Source organism: Excalfactoria chinensis, chromosome 3 (assembly GCF_039878825.1).
Source record: "Excalfactoria chinensis isolate bCotChi1 chromosome 3, bCotChi1.hap2, whole genome shotgun sequence".
Classification (NCBI taxonomy): Eukaryota; Metazoa; Chordata; class Aves; order Galliformes; family Phasianidae; genus Excalfactoria; species Excalfactoria chinensis.
In genome coordinates this window covers 67,419,306-67,439,004 of record NC_092827.1, presented here as the reverse complement: position 1 = coordinate 67,439,004, position 19,699 = coordinate 67,419,306, and the positions used below count along the sequence as shown (strand labels likewise).

Below are 19,699 nucleotides of genomic sequence, written 5' to 3'. Positions count from 1 at the left end.
AATACAGTAAAAGCTCTCAAAAATCTGACAAATGTTATAATGAATTACTCATATTTCCTGTACGTTTCAGAAACTCTTTTCATTCAGATCAGTAAATAAAGAGTAGAGAAGAAGCATCTAAACGTCCTTTCAGCTTTCAAGATATGACGATGTACTGAAGCACTGTGTGCAAGAAGCATTCAATATACACAAAAAGCCCTGTTTTGATTTTGTGATTAAAAATTACTGTACTCAACCAAGGATTACTGTGATTCCAAACACTTTCAGCATTAATCATGAATGTTCGTCTAAGCCAAACGTCTGGAATAAAATCAGCATTGCATCTGGAAACTTAACAAGTTTCATCAAGTAAAACATGCTTTTAAAAACTCGAATGTAATACATCTTTTATGGGAAGGAGGTTCTTCATCTTCATCTCTCCACAGGACACGTTTCTAAGGGATTTATGGGCTGCTTTATTGCCTCTGTCAAACCACAAACTGCCATCCTTTACTCTATGCACTGAATCCTTTATATAATCTTCTACTTCATATATGCAGCTCTATGTCAAAAAACACTCCTACTTAAATCACTTATTTCCCAATCTTAAGACTCTTTACAGAGATTAGTCTTAAGAGTGCTTCCATTTGTCTGCTTTGTAGTAATGAATATATATTGAAAACAATCCCTTCTAAGTAGAGTTAATCCAAGCCTGCATCTCCGTACATTTTCCCTCCGTCCTCTTCCTCTTTTGTATGTATCAGCCATGTATCTGAACAGCAAACCCTTCAGAGGCATCCCAAGTGTTGCAACAGTAAAGTTGCTTTCATTAGGACGTTGGCTTTCCACAAAATCTGCCTTGTTAGTTATGTTTATGGAAATAGAATCATAGCAAAATAGAACGACCAGGGTTGAAAAGGACTATAATGATCATCAAGTTTCAACCCCTCTGCTATATGCAGGATCAATTCAACATTTTCTAAAGTGTTACTGAGAACTGATAAGCAAATAAAGGTGAGAATTAATAGGAAGACCTATTTACTTTTAACAACAAAGCGTCACACTGAAAGAATACAGAAAATAAATGAACAAAGCTGGGAATGTTCTCACTGGCACTAATGGAGTGCTGCAGGGTTTACACAGAGCGAACAATATAATTCCAATATAAGGTCTGCTCCTTCTTAGCATGCATCTTGAGCTAATGAAGAAGTGAAGCACCTGTGCTATTCTAACCAAGTGCACATGTCACAAAAACCATTGTCACTTAAGGAGCACAACAGTAAACCTTCACCAAGACAATTTCCTACTCAAGTACCAATGAGCCTTCAGGAATAGCAAACAAAATCTCAAAGATAGAATGCAATTTTTACCTGCAGTATTGTAGAAAAGCAGCTTTCAGAAGCTTTGTCTTATCTTCTTGAGCTACGATTTCTAGCCTACTGCTTTGATCAAATGCCGGACTCTTAAAACACAGAGAAAGTATTTCAGATGAAAGACAAATATTAAGCTTCATTATGAAATTAAAACTGTTTTTCTTTATAACAATATTTATTCAAAATAAAAGTGTCGTTTGGAAGCAGATGCGTTTGTTAAGCCCAAAAGACACCTTACAATAAAGTAAAGTAAGTCTGTGTGTGTGTATATAATATATGTACACATATGTTTTAGGCATTCAAACCTAACATTTTTGACAGAATTTAACCATGTAACAGTATGTTCTATTGCCCACAAGTACTACAGACAAATCTAGGTGGAGATTAACTCAGTGAGAAAAATACAGTTCTATTTGAGTTACCATCACAAATGCCTTCTACTAAAACACTAATTCATGCTAACACATCTAAAAAGGTGATTTAACTGGCATAAAAATTCAAACTTACTATTAGCCCATCAACATCACTCCTATTTTCTATTTTAGCAAGGTTTTCCATTCTTCCCACCTACTCCAGAGACATCTTAACAGCAAATTCTACATACGTATTAAAGACAGCACGTTTAAAGTATTTAAGAATTACTAAATGCACAGTGCTCACAATGGCAATAAAAATGCTACCACACGCATTTTGGTAGGGCTGTATTCAAACAAAAACATGTATAAGAGTTGAAACAATATTCAGCACTTCTCAATTTAGACTCTAGGCTTCTCAGAATGCAATAGGAAAACCCTGTATTTTACGTACATAAAGGAAAAGGCTTTAGGGAGCATCCTGACAGAACAGTGAGCAAAATCTCCAGTTTCTACAAGTTTGAACTGAACATTCTATCAGGCTTAGTGACACCAAGTAATATACCTATGAATAAAATTAAACAAGGGGTAGGGAGGAGAAACCTCACCCAAACTGACAAATACTGTAAAATTTCTTGGATTTTAGAAACTGATTGAGAGGATTCAAATCTCTATGTAAAAAAATAAAACAATCCTCAAAATAGCTAAGATCTCCACAGACATAATACAAGCTGTCAGAAAAACTATTTTGTTTCTGCTCTTGCTTTTCAACCATTACCTCACTTATTGGTCCAGCAATGGAAGAGGACAGAGAATCTTCAAGGTCTTCAGGAAGCACAGAAATGTTTTCTCTGGATAAGATGGTTATAAGTCCACTTCTTTTGACAAAGAAGATAGGGAGGCTAGTATAGGAACCTGCTCCTAAAATGCTGTCTCCTAAGATGGCGACAAAGGAATAAAGGCATGTCAAATGAACACTAAGAACAAAATATGACATGGGTTCATAAAAACTGATTTAATTTTGCTAGGAACCAGTAGTAATTCTGACAACTGCACCCGGCTTACAAAAACCGTGAATACTGTCTGCTACCAATTCTGTACATTTCCATGGACTGTTGGGTAAAAACAAAACACACACACACACACACACACACACACACAAAATCCACCCTGAAAAACCCATCAAGACTCTGGTAGCTCAGACTCTACCTAAAGAATGATCTCTGCTTCAGACCGAAAAACACCTCTGAATATCAAGGACAGAGTACTTGGAAACCTGGCACATAGACCTACAATGAATATTAGGCTGACCCTCAAAACAAAGCTAATTTCAGGAAAACCGAACTCTGGAGGGAAGAAAAAACAAAAGAAAGATTCCCAGGCCTTCAGCTTTGCCCAGACAGGTTGTAAATGCCCCATTCTGGAGGTACTCAAGGCCAGGCTGGACGTGGCTCTGCACAGTCTGGTCTAGTGCTTGGCAACCCTGACTGTGGCAGGTGGATTGAAACTAGGCTATCATTGTGGTCCTTTTTAACACAGGCCATTCTATGATTCTATGAATCAGTTATTGGGATTATAGATTTACTTCATCCACAATACTGTAGAATAATCAGTACCAGCTGCCATTTTGGTGTTTTCTCCATATACCTATAAAAAAAAAAACCCCTTCAATTTTCAAGACCTAAAGAGAAAAAGGAGTGTAAATATCATTCTACTCTCTATGAAATGTAATGGCACGAACACATTCAATTAAAACCATCAACAAAGCATTACATTCTTCCCTGCATGTTACCTTGAAAGCCAAATAAAATTTTCTCCTGTGGTAACGAAACTCTTCCAGTTCCAGTGGAACAAGCGAACACCTCGTCTTCCTTATAAAGGTAAGCAGCGTGGCTGAAGTAATCTGGGACCATCAGACAGCACATTACTTCCTCTTCAGACTGAAAGCATTACATATGAACAGTATCATAGTCATAACCTTAAACAAATAAACACCCAACATTTTAAGGCCGATCTACAGTTGCATTAAATCTATTTTTTCTTTTTTTAAACAGGACAGGGATAAAACAACAACAAAAGACGTCGGACCCAAAAGGATGCTTTACATCTGTCCTAAAGTTTAAGATTTTAGGCCTATAACTAGCAGCGTTCCCCAGGGATCGGCACTGAAGCCAGCCTTGTTCAATATCTTCATCAATGACCTGGATTAATGGATAGAGTCCACTCATAGCAAGTTTGCTGATGATACAAAGCTGGGAGGAGCCACTGGTCACATCAGAAGGCTGTGCTGCCATTCAGAAAGACCTGGACAGTCTGGAGAGTTGGGAAGAGAAGAACCTGATGGGACTCAAGGGCAAGCATAGAGTTTGTTTGCACCCGAGGAGGAACAAGCAACTGCATTCAGCAGTACAGGTTGGGGGATGACCTGCTGGAAATGACCTCTACAGAGAAGCACCTGGGTGTCCTCATGGACAACAGGCTGACCATGAGCCAGCAGTGCGCTCCTGTGGCTGAGAAGGCCAAAGGCATCTGGGATGCAGTACAAAGAACACGGCCAGCAGGTTGAGGGAGGCAGACTCTCCCATTCTGCCTTGGTGAGGCCACATCTGGAATACTGCACCTAGTTCTGGGCTTCCCATTTCAGACAAGGGTCTCCTAGAAATAGACCAGTGGAAAGGAAAACATATGATTAAGGGCCTGGAGTATCTCCCTTATGAGGAAAAGCTGAGAGATTATCTCAGTAATGTTTATATTTATCTTAAATATGAGAGTCAAGTCAATGGCGGTGGACTCTCATGGTGAGCAACAACAGAACACTGGGCAATGGCAGAAATAGGAACACACTAACCTAAGGAAGAACTTCTTTATGGTCAGAGTAACAGAGCACTGGAACAGGCTGTCCAGAGAGGCTGTAGAATCTCCTTCTCTGGAGATATTCAAAACCCATTTGGATGCCAACACATGCAACCTGCTGTAGGGAACCTGCATAAGCAGGCAAGTTCAACTCAATGATCACTAGAGGTACCTTCCAACTCCTACAATTCTGTCATTCTGTGATCTCTTCATTGTTTTTGCTTTTACTTCCACTCCTTGCTCAGTTTAATGCTTTCATTTGCATACCTGAAAAGATGGATTATACTGAGTGACCTCCACAACAACATCATCAGACATCTGGAAGCCTTTATCTTCTACTGTTATTAGAGTATAGTAGACAAGACATGGACGATCCCCAGGATGCCATGCTGCAGCAAGTATCACCAGTCCATCACTATTCAACAAAAGGGATCACGTCAGTAGAGGTGATTATTAAATATTTCTCATGCTTGAACTCCATCACTTGGAAAAAAGATATTTAAGTAAAATTACACCAGATGAAGTGTAGTTCCTTACCGATTCTGCTGCAAATCCATATACTGTATATTTACTCCTCCTTTAATATCTTCATAGTTACTTTCAGAACCCTAAAAAAAAAAGAAATCCAAACAGAACAAACTACAGTGTATCTGATTTATAACAGTACAAGAATGGTTGCTTGTTAAGGAAACAAAACAGAACTTCCCAGTGAGTTTGTTCTTACCCAAATTGCATCTGAAATGTGTTCCTTCAGGATTCTGTTGACATCCCAGCTGAGAATATAACGTTCTGATGAATTGTCAATCTCCCATTTGTTTAAACTTGAACTTGTTAGCATATAAAAGCTTGATCTCTCTTTATCCCAAAGAACACTAGAAATCTGCATTTAAAATAGAAAAATCTCAGATACAATAATCCATACCACTCAGTGCACAAGAAAATCGCTTCCTTGAGAAACTGGAACAAGAGGTGAGACTTTAAGGCTTTGCAAACTCCCCAGGAAACACTGTGCTTTAAAGCTGTTCTTTTTTGTTTCAGATCTAAATACACATTTGATTTCTGTCTGCCTTTTTAACTTCAAAAAAGAAAAAGCCTATAACACAAAATCATTAAGAGCCTTCTGTTCTTTCTTTGACATCACACATCCATAGGCAGACTTGTGTTTTTCCTTTCCAAGACACTGAGACCAGAAAAGTAGGGACAAATTAAAGTAGATTAGTGTCTGATTTTTTTCAGGCTTACCACAGCGTCATTTCCAGGTGATAATATACCCAGAAGAGAAGAAACTTTTCGACCAATTCCAGAAAACATGCCCTGACCCTGAGGCAGAGCGTGCTGATGGATCTTGCCAGAACTATCCGGAATCAGTCGAATCAGCTGGCCTCTGGAAGATGATAAAATAAAGCTTCCTCCCTTAAAAAAAAAAGGAATTATGTTAAAAAGTTAAAAGCACATTCTTCAAGTCATTAAATAGTCCTAAAATTCTTTGTCAGCTCACAAAGAGAAAGATTGAACAAATCACCAGCCATTCATATTACTTGAGCATTAACAGAAATGTTATATACTTTCATCTGCATCTGAATGGGGCATTAGCAAACATGTAACTATGAAAAGATACTACAATGCTAGCTTCATACAAGGGAAGAACATATTATATGCAGATATTAGAAAAAGGTGGGGCTTTTTAATGCTTTTGTTTGTTTTGCTTTGTTTTTGCTTCTAAGAAATACTAAAATTAACACGTAGCCGAATACTTAACTGGTAGTCAGTACCAGAAAAGACTCATTTACTTGGCTCTGACAGCATCACATTTCTACCCATGAAACTCATTTCAGTCTATCCACAGTACTAAAATCCCACGTGGCACCATGGAGCTTATACTGAAAATCGGGCTCTGATCACTGACAGACATTCATTACATTTCAAGAACTTGTTTCAAATAACAACCTTGTAAAAGTTAAGCAGTGCATTGCCATAGCACCAGCCACAGTCTGGAGGCTATTATAAAGAACGATACCTAATTTTTATACCATATAAAAATTACACTACAGATTGTCTGTCCACCAGTAGGTGGACTAACAACATTTTAGATCATTGATTTAAAACCGTTCCTTTAGTTCTAAAATTCTCATACTTGTAGTTTTAACACTGAATTCAATGTGAAGATTTCACTTTCCTCAGCTTGACACTTGAAAGCTGGACACAGTATTTTTATATACTTTTATATAAATCTATTGCACTGTACCTTCACTGCTGTCAGGAAACTGCACAGAGAGCCTCCAAAGTCTGCGAAAGTCTCAGTATAGGAACCTTCATGGGCAAGATTGGGCCAGTAGCGCACAGAACCTTCACTGGTAGCAACCATTATTGCCAGGGACTTGAAATGGGAAGATAATAATTGTAACATGCAAGACAAAAGCAATCAGACCACAGCTCTACCTACAGCATCCTATTTTACATAACAAGATATCAAGACTGTGAGGAACTCACGCATGAAAATGTAGTGAATATCACAGAATCACAGAATCACAGAATTATAGGGGTTGGAAGGGACCTCTAGAGATCATCGAGTCCAACCCCCCTGCCAAAGCAGGCTCCCTACACCACGTCGCACAGGTAGGCGTCCAGGCGAGTCTTGAATATCTCCAGAGAAGGAGACTCCACCACCTCCCTGGGCAGCCTGTTCCAGTGCTCCGTCACCCTCACTGTAAAGAAGTTCTTGCGCACATTCGTGCGGAACTTCCTATGCTGGAGTTTCAGCCCATTGCCCCTAGTCCTGTCCCCACGCACTACTGAAAAGAGACCAGCCTCGCCACTATAGCTCCCACACCTCAGGTATTTATAAACCTGGATCAAGTCCCCTCTCAGCCTTCTTTTCTCAAGGCTAAACAGACCCAATATATATGGATGCACATTCACAGGCATACACTGAACAGTAAAAGGATTCTGCAGCATATCTTAATACGTGCAGGGAATGCTATACTTGCTTATTTTGCTAACAATGGCTTGTATGTGTTCATGTTTCTGATGTTTCAGACTGCTGCTGAAAAGCAAAAACTTACAAGACAAGCTGTGAGACAAAAGAGGTAGTGGAGAATTCTGGATGCCAAGATGACAACTTAAAATGGAAGATAATAATTTAACAAAGAAACTGCTCCAGAGTGATTAATAAGAAAATGAAATCAGATAGTTGCTCTTTTCTTCAAAAAGACATAGGGTCACAGTGTGCCTCTATTAGGGCTTTGGACTTAGAAAAGCACCAAATTCAAAGCATGATGCAAGAGACTTCCAATGTTAGCTTTGCTATAAAGAGCAGGGAAGGGGAAGTTGCTTGTTTTTTGCTTTTCAGCTATGTGTACCCAGAATTAAAAGACAGCTGAACTGTCATGCATGCATGCAGTTCAGTTGCACCTGCTTATACAGAGTATTTGAATGCCCAGGTGTTAGGTTAACTAAATACTTCTTCATTAGTTGAGCAAGCATGCTAAGTAATCCTTATGGAAACTACAGTATTCTGATTATGTAACATGTACAGGACATAAAGTGAAGAGACTTTATTCCAAGCATGTTTAACACAAACCATCAATCCTAACTTCTAAAATATATATTATAACAAGTACACAATTTTAGAATAGATTAAAAAAAAAAAAAACAGAAATAAAACATATCAGATAAAATAGAACACATTCAAAGTTGGCACAACAGCATTTTTAAACAGAAACTTTGAAAAGTTGGATCACCTGCAGAGAAGGTGCATCACCTGAGGAACCAAGACAAGACACAGCTGCTAAACTGGAACTCCACTGGTAGTCACTGGGTGGCAGCTGGAGTTCCTTGCACAGAGATAACTGTAAGAGATGCAATTATAAATATGAGACTGCAAGAACTCACTCCTGCACCACAAAACCTCCACAGCTGTTGACCCTGACAAAAACTGACTTTAAACTAGCCTGCACGATGCATAAGGGGAAAAAATAACACAAAAACAAAGAAAGTTAAAAGAGATTTTTCAGCAAGTTTATCATAACAAGCAAACAGCTAAAACACACACATATATATTTTCAAACACAGCGGTTTTCCTTTGTTATTTCTGAGTGTTTCTCAGAACTCTGCAGCTTTGTTTCTTTTCAGAGGTGCCAGTGCTTAGACACACCTTAATATATGATAATAACAAGACAGAAGAACAAATTAAATAGAAAGCACTTGAGAAAATTGTGGCTCTGGGCAGCCTGATCTAGAGGTTGACAACCCTGCACATAGCAGGGGGCTTGAAACTAGATGATCATTGTGGTCCTTTTCAACCCAGGCCACTCTATGATTCTATGAAAGCCTGAGGAGGGACAACATTCTCCTATCTTAAGAAAAGTGACATATCAATCAGAAAAACAATAATTCCTGAAAATACCTCTGTAAGTACTGGAATGGTCGACATTTTTGCACTGACATTAAGAGCAGAATCTCTGTATATAACAGATGCTGCACTAATTGGTAGATGTTGATTCTGTAACAATAGGATTCCTCTGAACATACTTGCTATGCACTGAAATGCTGCTGCATAAGTAAATAAAATATACATTCAATGCTGCCGAAACTCTACTTGAAAGTTACTCTTGGAAGTGTCTAAACCAACGTGGAACATACCAACTACTTTCAAAATACTGGCATAAACTTTATCAAGGCTAACACGCTAAAATGTAAAAGTTTCACATGGATGTTAATGTGACAATTAGAAATGAAGTGAGAAATACAAAGCAATTAAACTCAGCCAGGACCTTGAACAACTGCTGTTAGCGTGACGTCATATTAAATGCTGCCGTTGGTGGAAAAAAGGCAAACTTCAAGTTATAAAGAAGCCTTGACTTAAAGCAACACAACTGGGTAACTTATTCAACGAGCTCAAACATACAGTTTTTCATCTTAGTCTCTCATTTACCTTTGCAAGAGGAGACTGACCAATCTTCCAAATAATCAACCTCTCTTTATGGACTAGCCAGGCCCATCCACTTTCATCCACCTGAACGCTCAGATGGTCATCAGCTGCACAGAAAGTAATTTTTCAAAGGGTTACTGCTTTACAGCAATACAGAGTAAGCTGAAAATCAATTCACCTTCATTCTCATACGCAAAGAGTATCTTCTACAGCACAATTAAATCCCATGTTAGATCTTCCACATATTTCAGATACCAAATTACTAAAGACAGCATAAAAAAATAAATCCATTTGACACATCCTCAACTTTTGAGAGTGCAAAGCAACACAATTCTAGAAGCTGGTCAATTATTGCAGGTAAAAATCATCTTTCAAACAGTTGAAGAACTTTACAAAGTTATCATAAAGCTATGCATTCTTGGCTCCTCTTATCTCTTACTGAACTGAGAAAACAGTTTCTGTTATTGGGGGCTTTAGAACTGATAATAAAGCCATCACTTCTGTTTATTTTCATCCACTGGTCTTATCATTACATGAACTGAAGCTTAATTTAACTGACTGCATCTAATTTAATGGCTCAGAGCACATGGACTAAAAAAAAAACAAACATTCAAAGTAGGAACAACCAGTTCAGGAAACAAGAGAATCCAAAACAAGACGGTATCTGAGCAATACTTACACGCATATGTCTGTATTATTATAACTGCAATTACAGTTAAGCATGCTGGATTCTAACGAAGTCACAAGCATTTCATTTTCCACTGAAGTCAGCTTTTACACAGCATCAATGTCACATTAACTTTTCTTTTTCTCGTCAACTTTCAGAAGAAAAATAGTGGATAAAACACAGTCTTACCATCAGCCTTTTTCAGGGCTTCCATCACCTTAACAGGCAGGGCAGACCCAAAAGCTTTCACATCGTAGTTAACAGTCTCACTTCCAGAGGGATGCTGTATAACTCTGGTGGGAGTTGCTCTTAAACAAAACAAAAGTTGCCATTAGTTCACTATTGTTTCTTCAGGAACTCCACCAGTCCTTTACTTCAAATGTCTACACTTCTCATGTTTGTTTTGTTTTCTGTGCGTAGCTTCTTGTTCTTCCTTTATTTCAGAGGGACCTGAGGAACCCTCAAATTCAAAAGTTAGCAAGAGAGGGTTAGAACATATCAGACTTGCAGCATTTTATATTAGACTCTTAAAGAATCAAGCTGAGAAAACCAACAACGTAACTTGACACACCAGCGAGTTCTGTCAAGCAGGTATTACAGCAATAGATGCACAGGGGTTTGCTCCACCAACACTCACACCAAGAGAAGCAGCAACAACGTATTTAAAGGTCTCTGGTGGCTGTGGGATGAAGGATGAAGCCATTCTCGTTGTAAATTTCCAGCCTTTTAAGGGGGTATAGCCCAAAGCTGATCTTATTATTCAAGAATCAGAAAATGCTCAATTACAGGGTGTTTCAGTCAGAACTGGATCATGCAAGATGATACCAAATACCCTACTAAGAAAGGGTGTCAGTTAACACAAATCAGACAATACTGGGCACCTGAATTTCCTGCACCTTTCAGAAAGGCTGAATATCACTGAATAAATCAAGCTCAGAGATAGGTGTAAAACTCTCACTGTGCCCTGAATTACGTATAAAAGAAAGGAATAAACAAAAATAAAACAGAGGCTGATTTACACACTGCTTTCAGCAGAGGGCAAGATCCTGTTCTATAGGACCTGTCCTGATGGCTAAACTCTTCAGCACAATTCTTAGAGCAACCCGAGGGAGCAGCTCGCTGGCACTGCGGTGTTACCAAGGATCGCTCCATCACGTCTACCAACAGCTACTGTTACCACAGCACCCAGCACCCCGCCTACACTCTGACGAGGCTCGGCGCCCCTCAGCCGCACTCACCGAGCCGAGAGGGAGCCGCTCCTCCGAGCCACCGGGGAGAAGAGCCCTGGGGAACCAGCCGCCGCCACCACGGCCAGGTTCTTCCTGCTGCCCGGTCGGGAAAGCGGGCTCGGAGCGGCACTGCCGAGGGCCCTGCGGGTCGAGCCGCTGGGAGTCCGCGGAGAAGCGGGAGCCGAGGGGAACATGGCTGGAAGGAGGAAGGGAAGCAGAGCGAACGCCCCCGCGTGGCGCTGCCGAATGACGTCAATGAGCGGCGCCTATAAGTTACGTCACTGCATAACGGTCGCCCTGTCGGGTTTCCGCGCGCGTTTCCAGAAGGTTCGTGGTTCCCTACATCTACTCAGGGAAGATGTCGAGCTGTTACGTAGGTTGTCAGCCGAGATAATCAGCTAAAACGAAGTGAATGGATATGAGAACATTCAGAAAGCACCCGTCGTGCTTTCCCACTGTGGCATTTGATTAAATAGAGAGCATTAAAGCTTTCCATTCGTCATTTGCTTTTTGATTGAGAAAGGGTGTAGAAAATGGTGCTTAGGGAGGCTAGCTGCAAATAGTCGCCTACCTATTTTGGAATGAAATTAGTCTGGAAAGATAGCGGCAGCTCAGATTCTGTCATCTGCAGATAAAATGCTCGTTAATTGGTAATTTACCATGAGTGGTTTAATGGAATCAAACAAAAGTGCGAGTGTCCAAAGAAAGGTGTGCAAGGAAAGTCTGCAGCGTCTTCATGAGAAGCATTTTGCTTGTAGAAATGGAGTTCCCCAGCAGGTCGCAGTATCAATTCGTCTCACAGCATCACGAGTTTAAGATTTCTTAAGCAATGGGCAACAGTTTCTCCCAGTTCAAGACAGTTGGAAATGTTGAGCAGCGTGGTCTCAGCCAGTTCAGTCTTTACCTTATGCAAAAAGTGGATGTTCTCTTCTATTACTCCCCTAATAGGCGTCCACTTACTTTTCAAAGAGCAAAGTATCTGTAGAAGAGGCCCTTGGCATCAGAAGGTAAAAAAAAAAAAACAAGTTGGATTAACTGCTTGAAACCCAAGTTAAAAGAACTCCGGAGTTGCCAGTCATCCTCTGCGTTTAAGATAAATAGCTTAACAAGTAGCTTAAGTAATAAGATTAATGTAAGTAATGTAAGTAATAAGATTAAATTAATAAGATTAATTTGTCCCTTTCTACTCTGCCCCCCTGGGAAAAGGGGCTACCTCCACCTCACTACAACCTGTTGTTGTAGATAACAGTAAGGTCACTCCAGAGCCTCCTCCATACTAAACAATACCAGCTCCCTCAGTTGCTTAAGACTTGTGTTCTAGATGCTTCATCAGCTTCTTTGGACATGCTTCAGGACTTCAATGCTTTTTGTAGTGAGGGACTCAAAACTGAACACAGTACTCGAGATGCAGCCTCACCAGTGATGAGAGGAACAACATGTCTAATAACGGTGAGAGATTCTCCTTGACCCTCCTCTTGCTGTGAATATATTAGAAAAACACGTTTTGTTATCATTAACAATAGTGTCCAGATTAAGTTCTTGCCTTCAACAGCATTATATAGCTTCCACTGTGCTTTTGAAGTAATACTCCCGCCACTGAGCTCCCTGGAGACAGCCAGTAGGAAAGGTAGAGAACAGGTTCTGTCCCAGCAACAGTCAGTGCAAGTGGTTTGTGTGTTACCCATCTCCCGAGCTGAAATTGTTTCTAGGGGAGGAAGATAGAAGCTGCTGATACCTTCATCCTGAATTACAGCAGCACCAGCAGGCAGGGGACAAGAAGAATGGTCCTGTTCTCAGCCGACACGTTCACCGCAAACCAGGTGACTGAAAAGCAGCTGGTTTTGTCACTGTTTCAGGTCAGAATGCACTCTCATCTGGAAAGCCATCATTAATGATGATGTAACTTTTACTATCTTCAGACAAATGTGTCCTGCACTTGTTTTCAGATTATTTCTTCTCTTGCACTATTTAGGGGAAAAGAACACCTTAATGTATGCCAGCATGCATAGAGGCATTGCATACCTTGGCATTAACTGTTTTCAGTATACCTTCCTTCAGTATCAAGATGTTGTTCTCCAGGTAACAGCAGCAACCTTCAGAAGAATTCGGAGAATTTTCTGATATCAACTGCTTTCTGAAACTATCGGCAAGTTTTGCTTGTGTTTTTTCTTCATGCTTCTTTTCAATCTGTGCTGATGTTTTATAATCTGCCACCACAGCCTCTAAGCACTGCTTGAGAACAGCTTCCTTCACTCGCAGCGCCTCATTTGCCCTTCTTTGCAGCAGCGACATTGAGTGTTCCACCTCCAGCTGTGCAGAAAGGTCACGCACCTGCATGCAGTGGAAAAATGATGTCCTGTATTTGTCTCCAGCTGATTTCTTCCCTTTCACTAGTTGGAGAAAATGAACAGCTTCACCCATAACATGTTCACAGATGTTGCATCCCTTGGAATTAGCCTTGTCCAAATCCTCTTGCAATTTGGAGTTTTCTTTCTTCAGTGAGTCACGTAAGTCAGAAATTTTCTGGGATGCTTCTGCAACCTGCTGCTTTCTGACAGCCTCAGCAAGTTCTTGTTGCAGCTGTCCGACTGTTCTCTAGAGAAACAATGGTGCAGGAGTGTGAAGTAAACGGTAAAAAACTGAAGCCTGCATTTTTCTTTTTGCTTGCTGGTTCCTATACTTAGATCATTTTTCTGAGTGAACTGCAAAGGGAAGAAAGGTGGTAGAGAAGAATCGCCCAACCCTCACTGGGGTGTAGAGCTGGGATTTGCCACTTACCAAATGGGAGCAGAAAGGGAACAAAACAGAAGCAACCCAAGGGATGGCCTCCCCGGCAGGTAGCTCATAGCCAGTAAATTCTAGAGGCACCAGATGACTTTGGGAGTTTTTCTGCTTCAGTGTCCACCTGACCTGTTCTTCTACTTTGTCTTGTGTTTAAAGACATCACTCACTGCTCCTTCCTGGTTGGTCCTCTGCACATCTTCCAACTGCTGACAGAGTAAATGCATACATTTATATCGGGGAAGGGAAATGTCCCTGCAGAAAAGTGCAAAGGGCCATCCACAGGAAAGAAGGATAGAAGGGTGGCTGTCGTAGGCAACTCCCTTCTGAGAGGAATGGAGAGCTCCGTAAGTCAGCCCGACCCTACCCATAGTGAAGTGTGCTGCCTCCCTGGGGCCCAGGTCAGGGATATTTCTAGAAAACTCCCCAGCCTGATCTGCCCCTCTGTTTATTACCCTTTATTAACAGTTCAGGCTGGTAGTAATGAGGTCACAGACCTTCTTGGCCACCAGGGCACCCTGATGGCTCACGGCCAATCTGTTGTCCCCCAGGATCCTCAAGTGTTAACCGTTTATGGCCAGTCCAGCCTGGTCTCGTGACTAATGAGACAGGGCACTCCTGGGCCAGCACCTTGAGAGAGAAAGCACAGGGGGGGACGGTAGGGAGATAGTAGATGAAAAAAAGAAACAGAGCAACAGCAACAATCTAGGAGGAATGTTAATTTACTGAATCCAACAAAATCCAACAAAATGAGAAAGAAAGTGTCCAAAGCTGAGTCTTTATGCTGTAGGCCACAGAGGGAACTATGTGCTTCTCCACCGTGAAACAGAGTCTGTGAGAGAGAGAGAGGCTGGTGTGCTGCCAGGAGATCCACCTTTCTTCCTCTGGGCACAGAGTCCTCTGGGGAATGCTGCTCCTTCCATCCAAGAACCAGAATGGCCCAAAAAAGGCAGTCCACAGAACCAGAACATTAACTCTTTAACTCCCACTCCTTTACATGTTGTTATGATGTGGAATGATGACGACAAAAAATCAAAAAACCAAAACAATTACATAAAGCAGATGTTTAGAAGTGCAGTGTACACAGGGTTATCCTTATGCTTTTAACCAGAACATTGATCTAACAGGTAAGTGCACCGTGAAGCATTTGCAGAGATGAGGCAGGAACATACGTGTCTTAAAAACCATCTGTTGGACCAGTTAAGATGTCACTGAACAGCCACCTGCACTTCCCAAGTGAGGGAGTTGCTTGGAAGGGGGCACTCCCTGACTAAGCACCAACAGGGCTGTATTTTCATGCTTTCCCAATGGAATTGTGTTTGCTAGGAAACCACACCAAGCGCAAGTCATTTTTCATATGGTTGTACAAGATGTGACTGTGCAACTGCCATTAATACGGAACATCATAGTTAGGTTTTGTGTTACTTCCTTCAACAAATCATAGCAAACATGGAGGTATTCGTATCCACGCAATGTGCAGCAGTGCTTCCCAGTCTCCATGTACACAGTTTTCTTTTAAGCAAGTACTCTGTATTGCTGTAGTTCTGTATAAACACTACAGAACAACGGGGCAAGCTCAGAATGATGATCCTTAGAAGAAAACTTTCCCAACAGCAGTTATGGTGAGATGGAGGAACTTTGAGAAGCAAGACTGCGCAGTTCTATGAAGAAGAAAAGTGTGACATTGAAGAGGTTTCCTACCCAAGAAGACCACTGCTCAAGTTGTCTCTTAAATCGCTGCTCAACATCATTTGCTGAACTTGAGTGACTTTCAAAGGTTTCAGTCAGACCGAGCAGAGCAGAAGTTGCCACTGCTACTCCATCCGTGTTGGAGAGACTGAGTGGGGCAGAACTTGCTGCTGCTCCACCATCCATGTTGGAGAGACCAAACATGGCAGAAGTTGCCTCTGCTACTCTAGCCGTGTTGGAGTGATTGATCGGGGCAGGTGTTAGCACTGCTACTCCATCCCTGTTAGAGAGAACAAGCGTGGCAGAAGTGTCTGCTGTTACTGCATCGGTGTTAGAGCGACCAAACAGGGCAGAAATTGCTTCTGCTATTCCATCTATGTAGTTGTCATCGAATGGGGCATAAACTGCCGCTTCCAGTACGTCGCTGTTGGAGAGATTGAATGAGGCAGAAGTTGCCTCTGCTACTCCAGCCGTATTGGAGTGATTGATCGGGGCAGGTGTTACCACTGCTTCATCTCTGTTGGAGAGACCAAGCGGGGCAGAAGTGTCCACTGCTATTCCATTGGTGTTAGAGAGACTGATCAGGTCAGAAATTGCCACTGCTGTTCCATCTATGTGATTGTCATCAAATGAGGCATAAACTGCCGCTTCTGGTCTATCTGTGTTAGAGAGATAGAGTGGGGCAGAAGTTGCCTCTGCTGCTCCAGCTGTGTAGGAGTGATTGATCGAGTTAGGTGATACAACTGCTACTCCATTTCTGTTGGAGAGACCAAGTGGGACAGAAGTGTCTGCTGTTACTGAATCGGTGTTAGAGAGACCAAACAGGGCAGAAACTGCCCCTCCTATTCCATCTATGTAGTTGTCATCAAATGGGGCATAAACTGCCACTTCCAGTACATTGCTGTTGGAGAGACTGAGTGGAGCAGAAGTTGCTTCTGCTACTTCACCTGTGTAGGAGGCATCAAACAGGGCAAAAACTGCTGCTGCTTCTCCATCTGTGTTGGAGAGACCAAGCGGGGCACAAGTGTCCGCTGCTATTCCATTGGTGTTAGAGAGACCAAACAGGGCAGAAATTGCCGCTGCTGTTCCTTCTATGTAGTTGTCATCGAATGGGGCATAAACTGCCACTTCCAGTACGTCGCTGTTGGAGAGATTGAATGAGGCAGAAGTTGCCTCTGTTACTCCAGCCGTACTGGAGTGATTGATCAGGGCAGGTGTTACCACTGCTTCATCTCTGTTGGAGAGACCAAGCGGGGCAGAAGTGTCCGCTGCTATTCCATTGGCGTTAGAGAGACCAAACCGGGCAGAAATCGCCGCTGCTGTTCCATCTATGTAGTTGTCATCGAATGGGGCATAAAGTGCCGCTTCCAGTGCATTGGTGTTGGAGAGATGGAGTGGGGCAGAAGTTGCTTCTGCTACTCCAGCCGCATTGGAGTGATTGATTGGGGCAGGTGTTACCACTGCTACTTCATCTCTGTTGGAGAGACTGAGTGGGACAGAAGTGTCCGCTGCTCCTGCATCGGTGTTAGAGAGACCAAACAGGGCAGAAACTGCTGCTGCTACTCCATCTACGTAGTTGTCATCAAATGGGGCATAAACTGCCGCTTCCAGTATGTTGGTGTTGGAGAGACTGAGCGGGGATGAAGTTGCTGCTGATACTCCATCTATGTAGGAGTCATTGAACGGGGCAAAAACCGACGCTGCTTCTCCATCTGTGTTGGAGAGACCAAGTGGGGCAGAAGTGTCCACTGCTATACCATTGGTGTTAGAGAGACTGATCAGGTCAGAAATTGCTGCTGCTGTTCCATCTATGTAGTTGTCATCAAACAGGGCATAATCTGCTGCTTCTGGTCTATCTGTGTTAGAGAGATGGAGTGGATCAGAAGTTACCTCTGCTACTCCATCTCTGTTGGAGAGACCAAGTGGGGCAGAAGGTGCCTCTGCTACTCCAGCTGTGTTGGAGTGATTGATCAGGGCAGAAGTTGCCGCTGCTACTCCACCCGTGTTGGGGAGACTGAGCGAGGATGAAGTTGCTGCTGATACTCCATCTGTGCTGTCCTCTGCCTGTTCAAAGTTAACAAATACAAATAGTCAACACTCAGCTCAAAGGATGATGCAATGGCAAGCATTTTATAAATCCAGAAGACCGTCACCTGTTTGACTTCAGATTCCAAAAGGCCCTGATGTTCCTCATCAGCGCAGTCCATGGGGTGCACACAAGCACTGCACCTGGAAAGATGGAAGGCATGTTCAGTTGCACACGCTGCCTATTGCGCTCCTAACAGCCCTTTCTTGGCCAACTGTTGCAGACTGACAGCAAACTGGGAGAGAGCAGCACACACTTGCTACTAGATACTTAAATGTTGTTCTCCTGTGTGCTATGGTGTTTACTAGCAAGTTCTTCCCTGAAGCAAGATTGCTATGAAAGATGCAGCACACTATTCCCAGAGGTGCTGACAACCCACAGTAGCCCCAGGCAGCTTTTCTTCCTGCCTCCAGCTGATACTGGCCAGTGGAGGCATGGGATGATGGTGGTGACCAGAGGGGAAGAAATGATGTCTAGAACATGTGTCCAGTCATTCTAGGAGGCATATATGCACAGGATGTGTTATGTGCAGGGAAGCCAAATTCACCTGTGGGCTGAGCTGCCATCATCAGGACATGTGCTGATTTTGCCAGGCTTTTAAGCACACCTGAGTGCCCTTGAGAACAGGAACCAGCAGGCACATACCTTCTCCATGTCTTTCTCAGTCTCCGGAAAAACTTCTGGATCTTCATGATCCGTCAGGACTGGGCACTACCACCAGCACCACCACCACCAGTGCCAACACTGCCAGTACCAATACCTGCACCAGCACCAGTACCAGCACCTGCACCAGAAGGCACTGTGCTTGAGGGGGCTGTGCTTGTGGGACCCCAGGTGTGCTGAGTGCTCTATGACATCACGAAAGGCTTAGTGACTCTTGGTGATGTGAACTGCCAGTTGCCAAGGCTAGCCGTGCCAGTCTTCCCTTTGTAAGGCCCTTGGGGCAGAGGGAGGGGTTCACATGTTCCAAGAATATATGTATTTACCAGGGCAATGCGGCCAAAGGAAGCAACCCCTTGCATACCTGCAAGAGCACAGGATGCCCAAGCCACTGCTCCAAATCTTTGCAGATTTCACTCAGAGCCCCTCCATTCCCTCTGGTGTATCTTCATGTCTTCTCTGTTATCCTCCCTGCAAGCACCAAGTCTCCCTTGGGTGATACACATACAATCATAGAACCACAAGGTTGGAAAGGACCTACAAGATCATCTAGTCCAACTGTCTTCCCATTACTGTAGCTACAACAAACACATCCCCTTCAGTCCTTTCCACAGCATTCCAGTTTCTTCCCTTTCCCCGTTTGGGATGACTGGAGTCCCTTCTTACCCTCCAGGCACGCTTAAATCCTTTTTGTTCCATAGCCTCTGCTCTCTCCTGGCACACTCACATGCTTCCCTCAACCCTTCCTCATAGGAGAGGTGCTCCAGCCCTCTGATCATCTTAGTGGTCCTCCTCTGGACCTGCTCCAAAAGCTCCACATCCTTCCTGTACTGGGGCCCCAGGCCTAGATGCAGGACTCCAGAAGGGGAGTCTCTGCTCACAAGAGCATAGGGGGACAATCACCTCCTTCTCCCTGCTGGCCACTTTTAATGCAGCCCAGAACACAGTTGGCCTTGGGGGCTGCAAGCACACATTGCTGGCTGATGTCTATGCTGCTCTAGGCACATTATTCCCAGAACAAACAGTTGAATTCTAGCTCCATTAGTTCTGCCCAGCTCATCAATGCATGATGTGAACATAGCTTGGAATGGTACCTGTA

General features: G+C 42.7%; 1 protein-coding gene and 1 long non-coding RNA gene across 2 annotated transcripts in view; both read right to left on the bottom strand.

Moving 5' to 3' along the window:
* Positions 1-11,696, bottom strand: part of NUP133 (nucleoporin 133) — a 28,029-nt gene extending 16,333 nt beyond the window's left edge. The window contains exons 1-12 of the mRNA XM_072331663.1: positions 11,394-11,696; positions 10,345-10,463; positions 9,492-9,595; positions 8,299-8,406; positions 6,804-6,935; positions 5,801-5,971; positions 5,283-5,438; positions 5,096-5,166; positions 4,826-4,973; positions 3,498-3,645; positions 2,484-2,641; positions 1,350-1,441 (exon numbers count right to left, since the gene is read on the bottom strand). Of these exons, the coding sequence (XP_072187764.1) occupies positions 1,350-1,441; positions 2,484-2,641; positions 3,498-3,645; positions 4,826-4,973; positions 5,096-5,166; positions 5,283-5,438; positions 5,801-5,971; positions 6,804-6,935; positions 8,299-8,406; positions 9,492-9,595; positions 10,345-10,463; positions 11,394-11,578 (1,592 nt within the window). The 5' untranslated portion in view covers positions 11,579-11,696. The remainder of the gene's footprint in view (positions 1-1,349; positions 1,442-2,483; positions 2,642-3,497; positions 3,646-4,825; positions 4,974-5,095; positions 5,167-5,282; positions 5,439-5,800; positions 5,972-6,803; positions 6,936-8,298; positions 8,407-9,491; positions 9,596-10,344; positions 10,464-11,393) is intronic.
* Positions 11,697-17,561: 5,865 nt separating this feature from the next.
* LOC140250799 (uncharacterized) lies at positions 17,562-19,171 on the bottom strand. The gene is made up of 3 exons (XR_011903280.1): positions 18,965-19,171; positions 18,008-18,083; positions 17,562-17,918 (listed from the first exon to the last, which is right to left on the bottom strand). It is a non-coding gene; the product is annotated as an uncharacterized lncRNA (long non-coding RNA).
* Between the last annotated feature and the right edge of the window lie 528 nt (positions 19,172-19,699).